At 45.6% G+C, this 20,848-nt stretch overlaps 1 protein-coding gene across 6 annotated transcripts in view; it reads right to left on the reverse strand.

Annotated features, from left to right (window-relative positions):
* MYO10 (myosin X) overlaps positions 1-20,848 on the reverse strand; it is a 220,529-nt gene that overhangs the window by 118,012 nt on the left and 81,669 nt on the right. For all 6 annotated transcript variants that reach the window (XM_028492825.2, XM_055086516.1, XM_055086515.1 and 3 more), the window contains one exon: positions 5,776-5,934. In XM_028492825.2, coding sequence (XP_028348626.1) covers positions 5,776-5,934 — 159 coding nt within the window. The remainder of the gene's footprint in view (positions 1-5,775; positions 5,935-20,848) is intronic.

A 20,848-nucleotide genomic window follows, 5' to 3' on the forward strand; every position in this document is an offset into this window, starting at 1 on the left:
GGGCCCAGCCGCTCCGCGGCATGTGGGATCCTCCCGGACCGGGGCACGAACCCGCGTCCCCTGCGTCGGCAGGCGGACTCTCAACCACTGCACCACCAGGGAAGCCTGAGAACCACTGCTTTTAAAGGTGTCCTGACTCCAGCCTACCTATCCCACTGATTATTTGATGTTCCCCAACACACACCAGAATCCATCAGCAAAGGAACCTTTTCCCAGTTTAGTGAGGACATCGCACCAAATGCACCCTCATCTCTCCACCTTCATGGATGGCGTCTCACTAGCCTTTCCTCCTGATCAACTCTCATCCCTCCTTTTCAGTATCATTACTGCCGCCCCTCCACAGGACTCTTCACGGCCAGCTCCGGCTTTCTCACCCACCTATTTGTTCCATCTCCCCATCTCTTATCTCTCTGTATGACACATACCCCTCCTCTCCAAGTCTTTAGGGACTTACCAGTGTGGGTACCTGTCCCCACCAGGTCTCATCAATGGTGGGAAGAGACACAGGAGGGTGGGACTCATGGGACCCTCTCCAAGGTGCCAGGAAGCTCACAGATAAGAGGCTCAGGGTGGAAGTCTGGGGTGGGGTCCCAGGTCGGGAGCTGAAGTGTTGAGCAGAGTTCTCATCTGGGAAGTCGCCAGAGGATGAGAAAAGCTGACAAGGTGGAGTGTTAGACATGAGAGCCTGGCTTTCTAGGAAGGGAATCCAGTATTTAGGGCATGAGGCAGGGGCTCATGCAATGCAAAGAGCAGAGCTGCTCTAACCCGGGTGTCAGAGCCAAACAGGACCAGCGGCAAGGCTGGAGTCATGGAGATCTACAGACACGGAGGTCTGCACAGCCTCTGTGCCTGGAAGGAGCAGCGCCAAGTTCCAGGCAGGTACTTTCCAAATAAAGACCTGCTGGAATTAGATGAGAAAGATGGGGAGAGAGGTACAAAGGTCAGCAGAGTTCCTAAAGTGCTTTCACTTGCCATTTTATTGTAAAACAGCCCTGTCAGATGGGGGTGGTGGTTATGATATCTGACCTTTAAAAAACTTTTCTTTAATTGCCATAGAAAAATTAAATGGTTACTACAGAGCCCAAGAGGAGGTGAGTAGAGAAAAGTGGGCTCAACTTTGGTTTGTCTGCTGAGTGCTTTACCCCTTCATAGCTCTCTACCCACATTTGAACGGAGGATGCTAAAGGCTAGAAGAAATATTTTACTGGGGTCTGGCAGTGTCCTCAGACAATAAGGGTGGCCCTCAAGGAGGAAAAGAGTTAATGGTCCTTCTTAGCACAAAACAACAGACTCCTCTACCTGGAGAAGGGTCTGCTTACCAGCAACCTGTGCTGCTCGGACAGAAAGCCAACAAATAATGCAAGATCCAGAGTGGTGGGGGAGAGACCAGGAGTCCCTTCTCAATAACAGGACTCAAAGGAGGGTGCCGGGCTGCCCTGGTGGCGCAGTGGTTGAGAGTCCGCCTGCCGATGCAGGGGACGCGGGTTCGTGCCCCGGTCCGGGAGGATCCCACATGCCGCGGAGCGTCTGGGCCTGTAAGCCATGGCCGCTGAGCCTGCGCGTCCGGAGCCTGTGCTCCGCAACGGGAGAGGCCACAGCAGTGAGAGGCCCGCGTACTAAAAAAAAAAAAGGGAGGGCGCCTATGGCAGGCAGAGTAATGCACCACTCTCCACCCCACCAAGATGTCCACCTAATTCCCAGAACCTGAGACTATGTGATGTTGCAGGCAAAGGGATTCTGAAGATACATTCAAGTTGTAAACTCTGAGACTGGGGATTATCCAGGTGAACCCAATCTAATCACACGAATCTTTAAAACCCGAGAACCTTTCTTGGCTGCAGTCAGAGATGAGGAGAAAGGGGGAAGAGATTTGAAGCATGAGGACTAGATCCAGGGTTGCTGCCTTTGAATGTGAAGGAAGGGGGCCTCTAGCAGCTCGGAATCAGCAGACAGCCAGCAAGAAAACGAGGACCTCAGTCCTACAACCACAAGGAGCTGAACTCTGCCAACACCGGGTAAGAGCAGGAAACAGACCCTGCCCTAGAGGCTCCAGAAAGGAACGCCATCATGCCCACACCTGGATTTTGGTCTGGTGAGACCCCTTCAGACTGACCTACAAAACTGCAAGAAAATTCCTTTCTGTTAAGTTGGCACAGTTATGGTAATTTGTTAAGCCCGCAAAAGAAAACTAATACAGCACCTCTGTTATAAGTCAAGTCATTTTTTCCCTCTTTTAAAGATATGCACAAGCATCACTCAGAGCTGGGATAAGAGGTGAAAAGGCTGTGCTTTCCTCAAAGATGGTGGTTTTGTCTCGATGGGGCAGAGTCTGGTAGGTACCAGCACCCACTGCAAACAGCTTCAGCAATGAAAATCGAGGTGGCTGCTATATGGATAATAATACAATTATCTAGGTCCTGAAAGGAAGGCATATAAGGGTATAATTAACTGAACTGAGCTGTAAACTGAATGTACAAAAAAATCCTGTGTTTTTCCCTCAAAGGGAAAGGTCTTCATCCCAGGAAAAAAGACCAAGATCCTAGTCACGTGGTTTACTGGGCAGTTTAAGCTGTCAGGTTTACAACACCATCACGGTGGGGCTAGGGAACAGACTTTTTTTTTTTTTTTTTTTGGTGGTACGCGGGCCTCCCTCTGCCGTGGCCTCTCCCGTTGCGGAGCACAGGCTCCGGACACGCAGGCTCAGCGGCCATGGCTCACGGGCCCAGCCGCTCCGCGGCATGTGGGATCTTCCCGGACCGGGGCACGAACCCGGTTCCCCTGCATCGGCAGGCGGACGCGCAACCACTGCGCCACCAGGGAAGCCCCAAGGGAACAGACTTTTAAAAGGCTCTGCCTTTTAAGCCTCTTTGGTAGTTTTTTTTCCTGCTAATTGACTTACTTTTTCTTGACTACTAAATGTGTAACAAGAACTTGCATCTAAAGACAGAAGAATATGAGTTCTGAAATAGTCACCTGTAAAAGACAGATACCAATAAAGAAATTTTAAATCTAGCTTCACCTTTATCATCAACTATGTTATTTCTAATATGAATGGCATTTGTTTTACAAACATTTATCGCACCACCGCCGGGTGCCTTGCACTGTCCTTGGCTCAAGAAAGACAAAACAGGTCCGTGACCAACCGAGCCAGGAAACTGCTGTGTAAACAGAGTTACATGGCAGTGTCAAATACTTAATGCTAACAACGCAGGCACGGTACACGGTTCCCTGGACACCGGTAGAGGTGGAAAGGAGGAGGTTTCTGAGATGCAAACGGAGGGGAGTGAATGCACGTGTGTTCTGCAAGCACGTGCACGGAATGGAATACACAGCCACTTCTACATAAACGTGTATGAATGCTACCTTTTCTGAAGAACATATGGGAAATGCTGTAATGTACGGACTTAACATAAGCGCAGCCAGTCAGAGGACTCGAACGCGGCTGAATTTCTCTAGGCAGGGCTGTCTGAGGACATTTGGCAAACATTAGGTCAATCTGGCAAAAATGACACTTTTCCAATCTAAAAAGAAGGCAAATAAACATCCTTTCTTTAAAGCTGAGGACAATTTCACATTAAACCCACAAATATCTAATTCCTCCTCTTTCCCAATTCTCCTCTCCTGGTCTAAGGGAGGATAAGTTAGAGAAACCCCAATACTGAGAGGGCCTTGAGTCTCCGTTAGCACCTGCTAGCTATTGGAAAGGTTGATGTTGTTATTCATCATAATCACAGGCATACTGCCAAAATTAAACATTAACTCCTAAAGAACAAAAATTACTAAAACATCAAGGGTTTTTACAGTATTAAAATTTGGTGTTTTTTAAAAAAAACTGTATGAATTTGAACGTGACTTGAAAAATAAACACCTATAAGCAGGTTGCCCAGTTTACTATAAAGACTAACAGGCAGATGGAAAAGAGGAAATCTGTAGATCAATCATTCTTGACAGATAAAGTAATTTATGTACTTTAATGTCAAAAAGGGATTATTATAGAAGTGATTTTTAGATATTACTTTTATACGATAAGCACAGTCACACTTCATAACAATTAAGGGGAAAATGTACATGACTGCCTTTTATACAAGGACATGCCTCCAATCAAAATAGCAATCCCACAAATAAGATGGGTTCCCTTGAACCCAAATATCCCCCTAGATGGAACCTTTATACACTGGGGGTTTTTGGGTTTGTTTTATTTATTTATTTATTTTTGGCTGCACTGGGTCTTCATTGCTGCTAGCGGGCCCTCTCCAGCTGTGGCGAGCGGGGGCCACTCCTTTGCCGCTGTGCGTGGGCTCCTCATTGCGGTGGCCCCTCCTGCTGCGGAGCACGGGCTCTAGGCGCGCGGGCCTCAGTAGTTGTGGCTTGCAGTCTCTACAGCGCAGGCGCAGCGGCCACGGCTCACGGGCCCAGCCGCTACACGGCATGTGGGATCCTCCCAGACCGGGGCTCGAACCCGTGTCCCCTGCATTGGCGGGCAGATTCTTAACCACTGCGCCACCAGGGAAGCCCGGAACCTTCATACACTGTTGATGGGAATGTAAAGTGGTGCAGCCACTGTGGAAAACAGTATGGTGGTTTCTCAATAAAAAAAACTAAAAACAGAACTGCCATATGACCCAGCAATTCCACTCCTGGGTATATAATCCCCCAAAAACAAAAACACTAATTCAAAAAGATACATGCACCCCAATGTTCATAGCATTATTTACAACTGCCAAGATATGGAGGCAACCTAAGTGTCCACCAACAGATGAATGGATAGAGGATGTGGTACATACATACATACGATGGAATACTACTCAGCCATAAAAAAGAATGAAATTTTACCATTTGCAGCAACATGGATGGACTTGGAGGGCATTATGCTAAGTGAAATAAGACAGAGAAAGACAAATACTGTATGATATCACTTATATGTGGAATCTAAAAAATATGACAAACTAGTGAATATAACATAAAAGAAGCAGACTCACAGATATAGAGAACTAGTGGTTACCAGTGAGGAGGGGGTAAGAGGCAATATAGGGGTGGGGGGAGTGGGAGGTACAAACTATTGGGTGTAAGGTAGGCTCAAGGATGTACTGTACAACATGGGGAACGCAGCCAATATTCTATGATAACCGTAAATGGAAAGTAACCTTTAAAAACTGTATAAAAATAATAAATAAATATCCCCCTAGATGGGCTCCAGAGCCAGAAAAAAAAAGTGAAAATCCATAAAAGGAGAGAAATCAAGAAAATGAGAAAAAAAGCTTGAGCTCTGCTTGTCTGCAAAGCCACATTTTCCCCCAGCCCTTAATTGAGGAAGTCAAACCACTCTGCGTGACTTCTTTATGAAACAGAACACTTATGAAGAGAATGCGCTCACAAGAAGAAGGAGGTCACATTACCCTTCGATATAAAGTCACCCCCCTCATAAAGTCAAGGCAATCAACATGAGAACATGATTTATGGATCCAGTCTCTAATTTGGCAAAACACCTGAAAACATAATTTTACTTAGATTAACTAGAGGTTCTCTAAAGGAAATACTCTCTAAAGACAAAAATAAACATTGACTCAAACTGGAGGGATTTGGGTAACTTCCCTGGTGGTCCAGTGGCTAAGACTCCACGCTTCCACTGCAGGGGGTGTGGGCTCGATCCCTGGTCGGGGAACTGGGGGAAATCAGATCCCACATGCTGCACTGCATGACCAAAAAAAAAAAAAAAAAAAAAAAAACAAACACCGAACTGGAGGGATTTTTTAAGGGCATGAAAGTGGAACTTACGTAGATTTGGTTTCTCTTGTAGCGCTGGTACAGGTTATGCATGATGGCGCCCCCGTGGAGCTCAGTCAAGGTGGCCATGTCATCCACGCCCTCCTCATCCATGGGGTCCATAGCCATCACCTTCTGGTGTGTAATTGTGCTCTGCTTGTATGTGAAGACCTGATGGTGGGGGAATTCAACGGTTTAGTTATCAGCGATGAACAGTTTCCACGACGCTTCCCCAACTTACAACACGACCTCAGAACAGTACCAGCAAAAAGATCCAGAATCCACCAGCAAAAAGCAGAGTGCGGAGAACTCTTTCATTTCCTCTATGCCACCTACCTATTTTTAAAGGTAGCAATTATTTTGAAAATTGACATAAGATGTTCCTAAAAGACATGAATAGTTCAAGTACTAAACATCCTTTGGGAATCACAGAAATGACAAATTTTCAGTTCACTTTTCTACCACTGACATAAGGCAGTAAGAAGCTGGCTGACCAAGCTTTCAGGAAGTAATTTGATTTCACTATATAATATATTCAAAGGACCATGTGATATATTTCAAAGCTTCCTAATAAAGCCCTTCAATTTAAGTGTTACATAAATTCACCATATAGTCTGTACATTTGTTCAGACATTGGAACACACCTCCTCAGGAATGTCTGAAAAATATCCTTGGACATGATCCCCTCTCAACTGAGATATACAGCATTCACGCGATCTTTAGGCAAAACAAACCCTCTGAAATGTAAAATACAATCGGTTTGCCTGCTTGACAGCCTGTCTTCCTTTAACTTCCAAACACCAGTGGTGAGTGCTGTCTTCCTTTAACTTCCAAACACCAGTGGTGAGTGCTGAATACGTGTCGTAGCGTGTACACAAGACAACTCTGATACTGTAGGACTGACCACAGAATGTGCATGTATTTCTAAAATCTACACAGGGCTCTTTTATCACCACTGGTTGGGTCAAGGATTAATCACATCCAGTCAGCTCCAACCACTGACCAGTCTAACCAGTTTTACAAACTCCTGTATAGAAAACAATCATTCAGTGATGGAGGCTACCTCCTGTTTATTCATTGTATACTTTTACTATATTTATCCTTAAAATACAAACACCAAGATGTAAAAGCAAGATGTAAATAACACGAAAAATGCAGTCTTCATAAGCACACGTGCTCACGTGTCCACATACACACAACACAACTTTTTCGAATACTATCTGCAGGTTGGGGAACTCTATTTTAAAATATCAACCAATTGCCTTCATGGCAACAAACGGTATGTTACTGCAAAAGGGAATGACACACTAAGAAAGGCAGCAGTACCAACCCAACGGTTTCCATAAGCCACAAAAAGTGGCATGTTTTATTTTTCCAGAGAAAAATGAAAACTTCAGCCATGGCATTTCTGCCACATGAACCACAAGAGTCAGTCAAAACCAGTCCTGAGAAACTGCTTGAGGCCAGGGCAGACCCCAGACGTCTCTTCTGAGGCCCAGCCACTTTCCCCAGCGGCCTCCGGGGCCCAGACATCTGCCAGGAGATGTGTAGTCCCCGCCTCCCGGCGAGGGGGCCACTGTGCCACGTAAGCAACCCCACGGGGTAGGACAGGCCTGTGGCCACCGAGGGACTGTGTGCAACGTGGGCTGTGCCGCAGCCAGGATAACTAGGTATTAAAGAAAAATGCGCAGGAAATTCCAGAGTGTAGGGACACTTGGGACACCAGCCCTTCACTTTAACTTACCAACACCACGGAAGAAAATTAAAGAAACAGATTTAGGCTGAGAGTAGCCTGGCAACTGCCAGAAGTGAACGGCTGGAAATCTCTGCCCTCCCCCAGCTCGCTCTATGCCTATGGGGCCAATCCGGCCAGGTTTTCCAGAAACACTACAACCGAGCAGTGTCCTTGGGTTTTTCCCCTACGGTGACCGTGAGGCTAGCCCATGGCCAGCTGAGGGGTGCAGAGCAGTGTCGTGTCACCCTCTGCACTCAGCCCCGGGAGGACCTCCTCACCCTGCCGGCTCAGCGCTCCTGCCAGCACGAGGGCAAGGCAGTTACACAAGTTCCCCAGGACAATTGTCTTGCAGGGGAGACGACAGGACACCAGCACAACTGCCTCCTGCTCAAGCCCCTGCAGACTCGCTCCACATCAGCAAGTCCTTCTCAACGTGAACCCTTCTTCTACTAATTGCCTCTGAGTATACTGGGAATTCCAGAATTTGAGGACAGAAATAATTTAGACTATTACAATTGTTGTATTTCTAGTGATTCTGCTTTTTGGAAATAACCATACACACCCTACAGCTGACACTAAAGATTTACATAAGGACTAAATACTTACGTCATATGTAAACATTTCTACAATTGTTGTCTGTATTTCTAGTGATTCTGCTTTTTGGAAATAACCATACACACCCTACAGCTGACACTAAAGATTTACATAAGGACTAAATACTTACGTCATATGTAAACATTTCATTGTTTTTTTTTTAATTTTTTTTAAATAAATTTATTTATTTTATTTATTTATTTTTGGTTGCATTGGGTCTCCGTTGCTGCGCAGGCGCTTTCTCTAGTTGCGGCGAGCGGGGGCTGCTCTTCATGGCGGCGCGCGGGTTTCTCATTGCGGTGGCTTCTCTTGTTGCAGAGCGCGGGCTCTAGGCACACGGGCTTCAGTAGTTGTGGCGCACGGGCTTAGTTGCCCCGCGGCATGTGGGATCTTCCCGGACCGGGGCTCAAACCCATGTCCCCGGCATTGGCAGGTGGATTCTTAACCACTGCACCACCAGGGAAGCCCCATTGTCTTTTTTTTAACGCTCTGGGAACAGCAAGGCAATGCGTGGGTCCAAGTAAGCAGCTCAGAGCTGGGCACTGGTCTCTGAAAAAATGGCTAAAACTGTAAATAGAGTCCCCACCTTTGTACATTTGACTTCCTGGTATGTTTTTAGGCACACACAGATGTGGGCACATGGCCATTCCAGGAGTGGGAAAATCAAGAGAACCGGCACTCTTCCTTCTCCTGACCTCAGGGAGACAGAATCATGACGGAAGATAACAGTTACGAAAACAAGAGGCTGCGAACAGAAAAGAGAGAACCATCATGCCAGGACAGAGGTCTGCAGCTGCTCGAAACGGTGATTATTTCAAAGAAAAATGGGATAGTAGAGAAAATGTATTTGTGAAGGAAAGGCAGGGAGAACCATCCATTCAGTGATGGGTTAATATTTGTAAAGATTTTACAGTGGTGCCTGGCACATTGATAAGTGTCTGATAAATTAACGAAGAAAATCCATACATTCCGGGCTTCCCTGGTGGCGCAGTGGTTGGAGGTCCGCCTGCCGATGCAGGGGACACGGGTTCGCGCCCCGGTCCGGGAGGATCCCACGTGCCGCGGAGCGGCTGGGCCCGTGAGCCGTGGCCGCTGAGCCTGCACGTCCGGGGCCTGTGCTCCGCAACGGCAGAGGCCGCAGCGGTGAGAGGCCCGCGTACCACACACAAAAAAATATATATATATTTTTTCATATAGGTACTTTACAAAAAACAAAAAACCAGAAACCAAAAACCAAAAAATATCCATACATTCAAGCAAATATTTACTGGTATGTTCTAAGCATCGGGAATACAGCTTACATTCCAGTAAAGGGAAGGAAAAAACAGAAATGGACAATATATAGCATCGTGCAAATGGTGATGAATATCTACGAAGACATAAATGAGTGTAAGGTGGTTAAGCACCCAGAGGGGTTACTTTATGTTAAGTGTTTGAGGATACCTCACTGATCACTCCTACATCAAAGCAGGAACACTAAGGAAGTAAGGACTGGAAACAACCCCCTGCATTCACTGTGTTAAAGCATATTGGTTGAATAAACACTTAATTTGGAAATATTTCAAAGGATTAATAAGACTCACAATCTTATTCAAGAATTTTTAAGGAGAGTCCCCCGAACTACCAACAGTCATTCCTAGGCAACAACGAACAGCGTACTAGCTGCAGAAGATAATCCCCAAACAGCAAAAAAGAAAGTTCTAGGTTTAAAGAGTGGAATTCTTTTTACAGGAAATTTTTGTAAACAAACAACAGCCAAAACACAATAACAAAATGAATTCCTCAAAACCCAACTCAAAATAAACGGAGTGACTTTGACGGGGCATATACTAGAAGAAAGGTGGTATGGTTAAGAAAAGGAGCAAAATATAGACGATTAATAGACAGGAAATCAATTAGAAAAAATGGGGCCTCCGAACAAATAGCTCCTGTTATAGAAATACAAGCCACTGGTCACAAGACAGACTGGATTAAGTGTGGGAGCAGAACAAAGGCCGCCAATCCACGCAACTGGAAAAACAACTCAGAGAAGGTCTGCCCGATGCTGGGTCCGCTTCTGTATGAAAAGGCAGGAAGTCAATTAATTAGATTTAAAAAACAGCTGAGCCATGATCAATCCCCTTTTATTTTAATCTTAGGATAGTACAAATATGGCAGGAAACCCCCATCATGCTTAGGTGAGAGTTTTTATTGTCTATAGTGATATACACAGGTTTCCCTTATTACAATTCGTTAGGAACCCCCCAGTCATAAAAATGTAACTTTTCTGATTAAAGAGAAAAAAAAAAAAACCAAAAAACCCTCATCATGTCCTCTCCTGACGGACGGATGGGATAGAGGGTGTTCTCAATCTGGGCAACTTCATCTCCCGTGAGCCTGGCGTTTCTTCCAGAGCAGTTCTCAATTTTGCCCCCCCAGGGCACAGTTGGCAAGTTTTGTAAACATTTTTGGTTGTCACAACTATGGGAGAGGGGAAAGGATGCTGGCATCCAGTCAGTAAAGGCCAGGAATGCTGCTATAAACATCAAAGAATTATCCAGCCCAAATGTCAGGAAGCCAAGGTGGAGATACCCCAGTCTAGGAATGCCCTGGTATGCCATCCAGCCATATGTCTAGGCACACACCAGGAAAAATTGATGAGTCAGCCAATGCCATAAGCAAAACCCTTCATAAAATAAAGACAAATCTTTTGGAAACAATTGTAAAAATAAAAACATTTAATAGAGGTAAATCAAAGGTCAGCACGACAATATTATATAATTTAGTTTTTGATTCGTATTTGACCCAAGTTAGGAAGGGTGATGGTGATAAAGATGATGATGGGGTTACTAGGCAATGGGGTTTGCTTATATTTTTTATTATTTTCTTCTTTCTTAAATTTTTATTGGAGTCTAGTTGATTTACAATGTTATATTAGTTTCAGGTGTATAATAGCAAAGTAAATCTGTTATACATATACATATATCCACTCTTTTTTAGATTCTTTTCCCATATAGGCCATTATAGAGTACTGAGTAGAGTTCCCTGTGCTACACACTAGGTTCTTATCAGTTATTTATTCTATATATAGCAGTGTGTATATGTCAATCCCAATCCTCCAATTTACCCCTCCCCCGCTTACCCTCTGGTAACTAAGTTTATTTTCTACATCTGCAACTCTATTTCTGTTTTGTAGAGTTACAGACGTTATTATTTTCCAATTGTACTACATTATAGTCAGACAGTATGGTCCACATTATTTCCACCTCTGTCTCCCTGACCCAGGGTTCTTGTACCTGCTGTTCTGGGCCACTGACATCCCATTACTCTCCTCCTTAATGTCTCCGCCCAAACGTTACCCTCTCAGAAGGCACGAGGGGTCTTGTCTGAAGGACACCCTGCCACCTTCCTCCTTATTCTATCACGTGTGCTGTCTTGTCACTCATCTAACCTATTATCTTCCTCGTTTCAAAACCATCTCCCCCCCAACTCTGAGACCTCTGGTCAGTATCTTTCAACTCTTTGGGCCACAACCAACCAAGGAAAATGTGTTTTACACTGTAAACTACCATACGCAGAGTTTCATACGAGTTTCGTAAAACACCACAATGTTTGGTGCATCCAATATTTTCTATTTCTTTTAAATGTCAGTTGTGACCCTCTGAACTGACTTCACACCTCACTATCGTGAAAACTCAGTTTGAAAACTCTACAAAGGCAGGAAGCATGCCTATCTTGTTCCTCAGTGTCCAGCCTTGGTCCACGATACAGACTCAATAAATACTGAATAAATGATCCTGTCCTTCAAAATGGGTATACCTACAAGGAGAAGCAGAGTCGGGTAATGACCAAAACATGGCCTTGGAGTCAGATCTGGCTGGACTCCGTTCTCCTAGATCTATGCTTTTATAGCTCAGGAACAATGAGCCAGACACTTAACTTCCCTGGCCCATGATTTTCCCCACTAATAAAGAAAATGATGATAATAATCCTTACTCATAGAATTACTGTGAAAGCTACAGAACATCATGTAAGTAAAAGTCACAGCAATTGGCACCAACGAGGCCTTAGTAAAAGGGAGCAATTCCTATAAGGGGGTCACGGTGCAAGGAACAATGCAGAACATTCTCTAAGCAAAGAATCCAGAATCTTAGAGACAGAGGGACCCCTACTCTTCAGACAAGGGCCTGAACACCTGCTGTGAGGGGCGGGAGAGGGCGAGTAGGCGAGCGGCTCATTCAGTTCTACGTTTTTTGTTTTTTGTTTTTTTTTGCGGTACGCGGGCCTCTCACTGTTGTGGCCTCTCCCGTTGCGGAGCACAGGCTCCGGACGCGCAGGCCCAGCGGCCACGGCTCACGGGCCCAGCCGCTCCGCGGCATGTGGGATCTTCCCGGACCGGGGCACGAACCCGCGTCCCCTGCATCGGCAGGCGGACTCTCAACCACTGCGCCACCAGGGATGCCCCGGTTCTACGTTTTCTACGATGATCTTGACCAGCACGGTATCTGCTGAAAACTATTTGACACGATGCTTGCTTCTTCCATTGTAATCCCTTTGCACAAATCTGGCTGGCCTTGTTTAGATTTTTCTCTGGAACGCCACATTGTTTCAGGGGGGAGGACTCTCTTAATCTTCCTTCCATCTTTCTTTCGTTTACTGGCTCATGAATTAAAGCGTGATCGACGAGAAAGGTTAAGACCTTTGCCTCCTGACATGTGGCCAAAGTGAGCCATCAGGTAAACCAAAAACAAGCTTCCTCATGTCAAGCTTCACGGACTCCAACCCTCATTGGCTGTAATCTTAGGACAGGCTGAGGAAGGAAGCCACCTACTTCACTGAAACTCTACCTTGGCCTGATGGGCTGCTGCCCCAGCAGACTGGAGAAAGTATTTGGAACACAAAAATGTGAAGTCCGCTAGAGATTTCCATTAGAATCTAATCAAAGGCAAAATGATACATGTGTACTCTCCTAGTGTGTGGGGGAAAAAATGGCACCAGTGCTTTGCTTTCAGCTCAGATTTGTCATCTTAATTACATGGCACAGAGGGGTAAAATGATCATTATATAAATAAAGATTCTGTGACATTAACCTCCCCCTTGAGTTTGTGAGATAACTGACTTCTAATTATAGATAAAACAAAGATTATTTTCTTTTTCAGAGACTCAAAGGGGTTGTGAGATTAAGTCATTTAAATTGTCAGTGGGTTTTCAATGCCCAGTATGGCGCAGTGCATGACATTCGGGTATAAAACCAAAATAGCAAAGAGGGGTGGACAGAGGGTACTGGTACTCACTGAGCACTGGCTGCATGAGTCAGGCACGTTTGATCCTCAGCAGGGGAGGAAACACCATTGCTCATTTCTTAAAGAATCAATTCAAGAAGATTCAGAGAAGTTAGGAAACCTACCCAACAGCACACAGCACAGCTAGCATTGAATTCCTTGGGATCATGGAAAAGGTGCATCCCACCTTAGGGGGACGCTAGGTAGAGGCAGCCTTTTGAATTCCAGCTCTGCCACTAACTGGCTGGCCATCCCTGGCACGTTCAGTGGAGTCAATGGTTAAGAACCCTGGCCCTTCAAAGGAGAGCAGGAGTGGAGAGGGGGGGGGAAAGCACACTGTGCACCGCCCTCCCAGTGTGCTGGGTTTAATCCCTCACTTATTCCGTGATTTTTCATTTATTTACTCTGTCCAGCTCCTTCGGTCATTCGTGCCAGGCTGTGAGCTGGAGCCCAGGAATACAATGACGAATTAAATGGCCTCCTTCAAACAGCTTACTGACCACCGAGGGATCAGAAAAATAAACAGGCAATCCTAACCACACGGTGGGGTCTGTCACAGAGGAAAGTCCCAGGGTCGGATGGGAACTGGCCACGTGGGACAGACCACAGCCAGGCAAGAGCCGATACAAAGCTGAGACACAGCACGGGGCACCCGCGTAGCAGAGGGCGGCTGAGGCGGGGGCTCTGTGCACGGCAGTGGCACTTGGCCTCGGACCTAAGGGACCGAGGGCTACGTAAGCAGCTAAGGGGGGCGGACACTCGTACCTACGCATCATCACGGACAAGTCAGTACCAAAGGTGACACTGAGATTGCTGTTCGAGAGACGAGATTAGAGAACACATCTCACTACAAAATGCAATTCAAGGAGGCCACCTTTCTAGAAACTCCACGTGAAAGCAGTGTCTGAATCACCACTGGGAGCGATCGCTACACACACTGCTGTCCCCCAAATGGAGGGTGTCTTCCTGCTTTCACGGGCACAAACACCACCGCCAAGAGTATCGGCAGTGATACGTCCAACCCAACAGTCAGGAGGGTCCGGCTAACAGTCACTAACAGTCAGTCTTAACCCCAGAGCCTGAACTCTCCGAGGACACTGCAGAGTGTGCAGGCAGACGGAGAGGATTAAGAGTCCAAGAAGCCTAAGACACCCTGGAAGCTAACCTGCGGACGGCGCACCTGCCCATGGACCCGCAGAGCCTTGCTACACCACCAGCAGTGCGACAAGCAGCTCGCTCACTTGTACCAGCACCGACGGAAGGCCCAGACGACACACTGGCCCTGACCCCTCCTTGGTGAGCCGCAAAGAAAAAAGTTAACCGTCATAGCGAGCTGGTATGGTTGAAAGGAATGACTAATACACAAACACGCACACACAAAAGAACATCCTAGAGTATCTGCATATTAGGGAAAATAAGATCTCAAATCGGCACTTATACACATTAGGAAGTGTGATTTTATAGAAGAATTATGTACAGATTTATTTCATTTATTTATTTATTGGCCACACCGTGCAGCATGTGGGATCTTAATGCCCCGACCAGGGATCGAACCTGTGCCCCCTGCATTGAGAGCGCAGAGCCTTAACCACTGGGCCGCCGGGGAAGTCCCGGTACAGATTTCTTTTAAATGCTAAACTCTATTACTTTTTTTTTTTTCCATAAGAGAAAAGTTTAGGAAAATCTTCTGTGCAAAGAAAGATCACGCTTGTTCCAGCTGTGCTAGGTTATGTCTTCTAAAGCTTTCTCGTTGTTGCCACCACCAGGTGGGCCCAATCTACCCTGAAAAGGACAATCTTCATGCTCCTTAAGCTTAAGGAGCTTAAACTCCTTAAGAAAAAGATCACTATTTTCTAATGTGTTTTCATTATAGAGGTATAGTAAGGTAAATTTATGATGAAATTACACTGTGCACACGTACGGTATAATCCTAGGTTTACTTTTTTAAACACACACAAGGGCAAGCACAGAGGCATACACATACCCCCCCCCCACACCAGCAACTGTACCCTTGGGCATTTGTTCTGAATAAAGGAAAGCTTACATCGGCACAAAAAATTAACATGTGAATGTTCAGAGCAGCTTTATCTGTAACAGGCAAAAGCTGAAAAAGCCAATCCCAGTTTACATGTTGTATGATTCCATTTATACAGTATTCTTGAAATGTGCCAATTAGAGCAAATGAAGGCCAGACTGGTGTTGCTGGAGGCTAAGACGGGTGGGTGGGGCGTGGGGTAGCCTGCTGGATCCTTGCGCTGATGGAAAGGTTCTGTATCTCAACTATCTGATACCCTGGTTGCAATACTGTGGTCCAGTTTTGCAAGATGTTACCATCGAGGGAAACCAGGTAAAAGGGTAACATGGGATCTGCCTGTACTAGTGTTTACAGATGCACGTGGATCTACAGTGGTCTCAAAACAAAAAGCTTAATTTAAAAAAAAGTTTTACAATACATGCAAAAAGCCTAGAAGAAAATATATCAGAACTCCAATAATGGGTCACAAGCTTGCAGGTGTTTTTTTTTGTTTTTTTTGTACTTTTCTATGACTTTCCCTGTTTTCTCAAGTTTTTAAACATTTCTAGGCTTAAAGAGAAATCAGTCCCATCAAAATCATTATCAATGAGCTTATCTGGACACATATAACTAATTCAATGAGTCTTTTTAAAATGAGTGCTGTAGAATTGCTTTCAAAAAAACAACAAAAACCAAAATGAAATAATAAACCTCCCCCAAGGGTCACCAGCTATTAGAAAGGGCTTTCCTAACCGACCTATTTTACACATAGTAAGTTTTCAGCCCAGAGAAACTCTACAAAGCAAGAAGCAGGGAAGGGAGGAAAGCCCGGGAACCCCAATTCTTGAGACAAATGGTTGACCAGCTCTCGCTTCTGAAGTTCCTTTACTTCTGTCCCAATGTCCTAGTCCTTGTTCTAATTCAAGTGCCCCTTTCTGATCCCTTTTTCCCCAGTTACAAGTCCAGACCCCTAACTTGAACTCTGGTATAGAATCTCCATTCCTGTAATTCCAAACCACCCTGATGTGTCAAAAAGCACCTCAGAAAAAACACCCCAAAACAAAAAAAAAACCTCCTCCACATCAGGAATGACACTCTCATTGCCAGCTTCCCAAGCGAGAAACCGAAGTCCACCTGAAACCCCTCCACTTTGCTGGCCACCAAGCCTACCTTCCAAGTCCTGACAACTGGTTGAGAGCACCTGGGTTCCATCGCCTCTCCACTCTCTCCTCCTGCCTCAGCTCTCACCACTCACGTTTCACCTGGACCCCAGCGACTGCTTCCTAGCTAGTTTCTCTGCCTCCCGACTCCCATGGTATGAATCCGGTGGTTCTCAATTTGGAGGCTGAGAAAAGTTTTGAGTTTTAACTTCAGTGATTAAAAAAATGTTTTTACTACTTTTAATGACAATTTTTCCAGGCACTGATAACTCAGAATGGAAAGAAACTTCCAGAGATGAAACTCTGGTTTCTTTGGCTGGTGTTTCCCAAACTGGGATCGACTAGGACCTTGAAGGGGACGCCACTCAGGTCTGAACAGCATAGACTTGGATGGATCTGAACCCTACTCTGCTGTCGATTAGCCGAGCAATCTCAACTTGCTCCGGGGACTCCGCTTTCTCACCCTCAGCTGCACCAGCTACAAAACGAGGATGATAATAATACGTACATCTCGTAGACTGTTGGGGAGAAAAAGAAGTAAGACAATGCCCATAAAGGATTTGGTACAATTCCTGGTACTGAGTGAGCTACTCAGGTATTTCCGTTGTTAGGTGCTGCTATCAGTGATGTAATCTGATCGCGCCCTGATTGAAATTCTCTCACGGTTTGTTCCCAGTCACTTCCAGGATAAGCAATAATCTCCTTAATGTGGTTTCGCTACAGTGCCTTTCCTGAGGGGTTCCTGTTGCTTCTCCAGCCGCATCAGCCTCTGGCCCCCTCTCCCGCGCTCCCTGCTTTCCACACCGCGGTGAACCCTCTTGGGGTCTGTCCTGCATTCCTCCAGGTCACCCCTCTTCTCAACCTCAGCCACCGTGCCCCACCTGACTGCAGTGTCCTTCTCTTCCACAGCACCCTGGACAGAACCCTCTCCTGTCACCACCTTATGCTGTAATCTCCCCTTCTACCCCTGCCTAGGAACCAGGCATAGCCAAACCTTCAGCTCCTGGGTGGCAGTGACTGATTTCCTGGGTTACCATGATGAGGACCTGGGGCTGCAGATGGGCCAGCGAAGGAGGGCAAATCGTGATGTCTGCAGTTGGGGGTGAGCTGCCATCCTTGTACTGGACCTGGACTGGGCCTCAAGAAAACCTCTGGGTCCTCACTGCCTAGTCAAACATCTGGCACCAGTGGCTACTTACTAACTGTCCGTTAAAGGGATGAGCGCCAGCTGCCCTTCTAGGATGCTGAGGTCATATACTGAGTACCTTGCACCTGTCACCTAAAACCTAACTCCAAAGGCTGAGTCGTAAGTGAGCATTTTTCATTTATTGGCTGTCTTGAGACTGCCTTTAAACTAAAGAATATGACAGTAATTCCTTGGCTGCTCTTAAGTGAAATGAAAAAAGCCTATTTGAGCCAAATACCCATACATCTTGGAGTTTCAAAACAGAGGCCGAATCAATTTTATGAATCCTATCTTTACTCATTCTGTTTTTTGTGTGCCACTCATTTCCTAGTGTCAAGTAAGAATTAAGAGATACCATGCAAAGTATTTGTTAATCCAGTGGACAAAAATAGAATCGGAAAGACTCCAGATTCTAGACTGAAACCAGAAGTCATTTTTGGCTGCCAGTTTGGTAAAGTATCTACAAAGGGGCAAGACGTCAGCTTGGCTCAAACTGATGGTACAAAACTAGGAGAAAACACACCATCCAGGAGGTGACGGGAAAGGCCAGAAACAAAGCACAACAGCTTGGAACATGGAATAGTGAACTCCCACGCTCTCCCTGTGTGCCAAACCCCACCACCACCAAGGAAATCTCTAGAAATGTCAGCAAAATGCTACTTGAATTACTGAAAGGATTACGAAGAGGCAGAGGTCAGAAAAAGACTGAATAAAATATAGGTCACTAAGATGGCAAGGATCTCTTTTAAAAAGTGTAATTAATAAGAAAAATTTATACTAGGTACTGAGGTATTTTTCCATGTACTAAAATACATGAACAAAATAAGGGGCTAAAAAGAATACTGCTTGTTTGTTTTCCCCTGAAAAGTATCAACAAGGCATTCTTGTTTCTCTGTAAACGTCTGTGAATGCAAAAGGGTATAAAAGCCCTGCACATCTTCTGCTAGAAATCTGGTCTGAATATCTAAAAAGCCAGAGAGCACCTGAGGCTTACAGGAAATGATGGGAATCTGGTTGAAATCTTAATCTGAAGAGCAAAGGTTATGCAGGATAAACGTGGCCATGTTTCTGGCCATATCATCACTCTCTGTATAGCTTCCCATCTGCCACTGAGCTCTCCCAAAAAGAGTTTGCACATCCTTCCTTTCTGGCAATATCCTTGTAAAACCTTGGCAATATCCTTATAAAAGCTAGCATCTCTTCAAATTTCAATTTTAGAATGTTAGAGATTCAAAACACAGTACAAAGGGGCCCCCACCCCGTCTCACTCACTCCCAAATGGTCCATATTCCCATCAGAGAGCAGCTCCTCCTCACAGATGCAGACCCCAACACTGCAAGCTTGACCCCCACTCCTCCTTTCACTACAACACACCTATGATACTCAGGCTTCACCCATCCACGCCGATCCACCTTCATCTACTTTCCAGGGGCTAAGATAATGGAGAAGAGCAGATGGAAACTGCTAAGAACGTGAGGACGAAAATTCACCAAGTGACAGCCTCTCACCTCACGGACACCTGAAAACTGAGAAGTTGCATCAAACTCAGAGCAGCCAATTCCCTCAAAGACCCCAAGATGTGCATTAGAAATGACTGGATAAATCCACATTATTTTTATCACTATATATATATATATATATATATATATATATATATATATATATATAAAATTTTTTTTTAAAATTCCTTACGTCTTGATAGCTATATATGCTCCTGTTAAAGTATATGAGTTAACACACTGCTGGAGGGAGTGTAAAATGGTGCAGCTGCTTTGGAGTTGTCCAATAGGGCAAACAAAGTTACCATCTATCCCACCAATTCCACACCTAGGTATAGGCCCAAGAGAAATGAAAACAAATGTCCGTGGAAAAAAGTTATACACAAATGTTCCTAGCAGCATGATTTCTATATGCCAAAAGTGAAAACAATCCAAATGTCTATAAACAGGTGGGTGGGTAAACATCTTGTGGTATACCAATACAATGGAATACTATTCAGCAAGAAAAAGGGATGAAGTACTGACAGATGCAAACACGGATGAACCCTGAAAGCATTATGCCAAGTGAAAGAGGGGTCAGACCCAAAGGGCCACACATTATATGATCCCGTTTATAGCAAATGTGCAGAATAAGCAAATCCCGAGACAGGAAGTAGATTCGTGGTTGCCAGGCACTGGGGAGGAGGGGAGGGGAAATGGGGAGTGACGGCTCATGGGTCTGAGGTTTCCTTCTGGGTGGTAAAAATGTTCTAAAACCGACTGTGGTGATGACTGCACAACCCTGTGAATCTACTTAAAACCAGTGAACTGTACACTTTAAATGGGTATAATCTATGGGAGGTGAATCATACCTCAAATTGTTGTTTTTTAAAAAAAATACTTGACAAACTGGAGACCAATTATACCACAGAAGTCCACCCACTGGAGTGAAGGTTCTGGGCCCCACGTCAGGCTTCCCAACCTGGGGGTCTGGCAACGGGAGGAGGAATTCCTAGAGAATCAGACTTTGAAGCCTAGTGGGATTTGACTGCAGGACTTTGACAGAACTGGGGGAAACAGAGACTCCACTCTTGGAGGGCACACACAAAGTAGTGCATGCATCGGGACCCAGGGGAAGGAGCAGTGACCCCAGGGGAGACTGAGCCAGACCTGCCCGCTAGTGTTGGGGGGTCTCCTGCAGAGGCGGGGGGTGGCTCTGTCTCACCGTGGGGACGAGGACACTGGCAGCAGAAGTTCTGGGAAGTACTCCTTGTCGTGAGCCCTCCCAGAGTCTGCCATTAGCCCCACCAAAGAGCCCAGGTAGCCTCCAGTGCTGGGTCACATCAGGCCAAACAACCAACAGGGAGGGAACCCAGCCCCTCCCATCAGCAGACAAACAGATTAAAGTTTTACTGAGCTCTGCCCACCAGAGCAACAGTCAGCTCTACCCACTACCAGCCCCTCCCATCAGGAAACTTGCAGAAGCCTCTTAGATAGCCTCATCCACCAGAGGGCAGACAGCAGAAGCAAGAAGAACTACAATCCTGCAGCCTGTAGAACAAAAACCACATTCACAGAAAGACAGACAAGATGAAAAGGCAGAAGGCTATGTACCAGATGAAGGAACAAGATAAAACCCCAGAAAAACAACTAAATG

The sequence above is a fragment of the Physeter macrocephalus genome, chromosome 8 (genome assembly GCF_002837175.3).
Source record: "Physeter macrocephalus isolate SW-GA chromosome 8, ASM283717v5, whole genome shotgun sequence".
NCBI lineage: Eukaryota > Metazoa > Chordata > Mammalia > Artiodactyla > Physeteridae > Physeter > Physeter macrocephalus.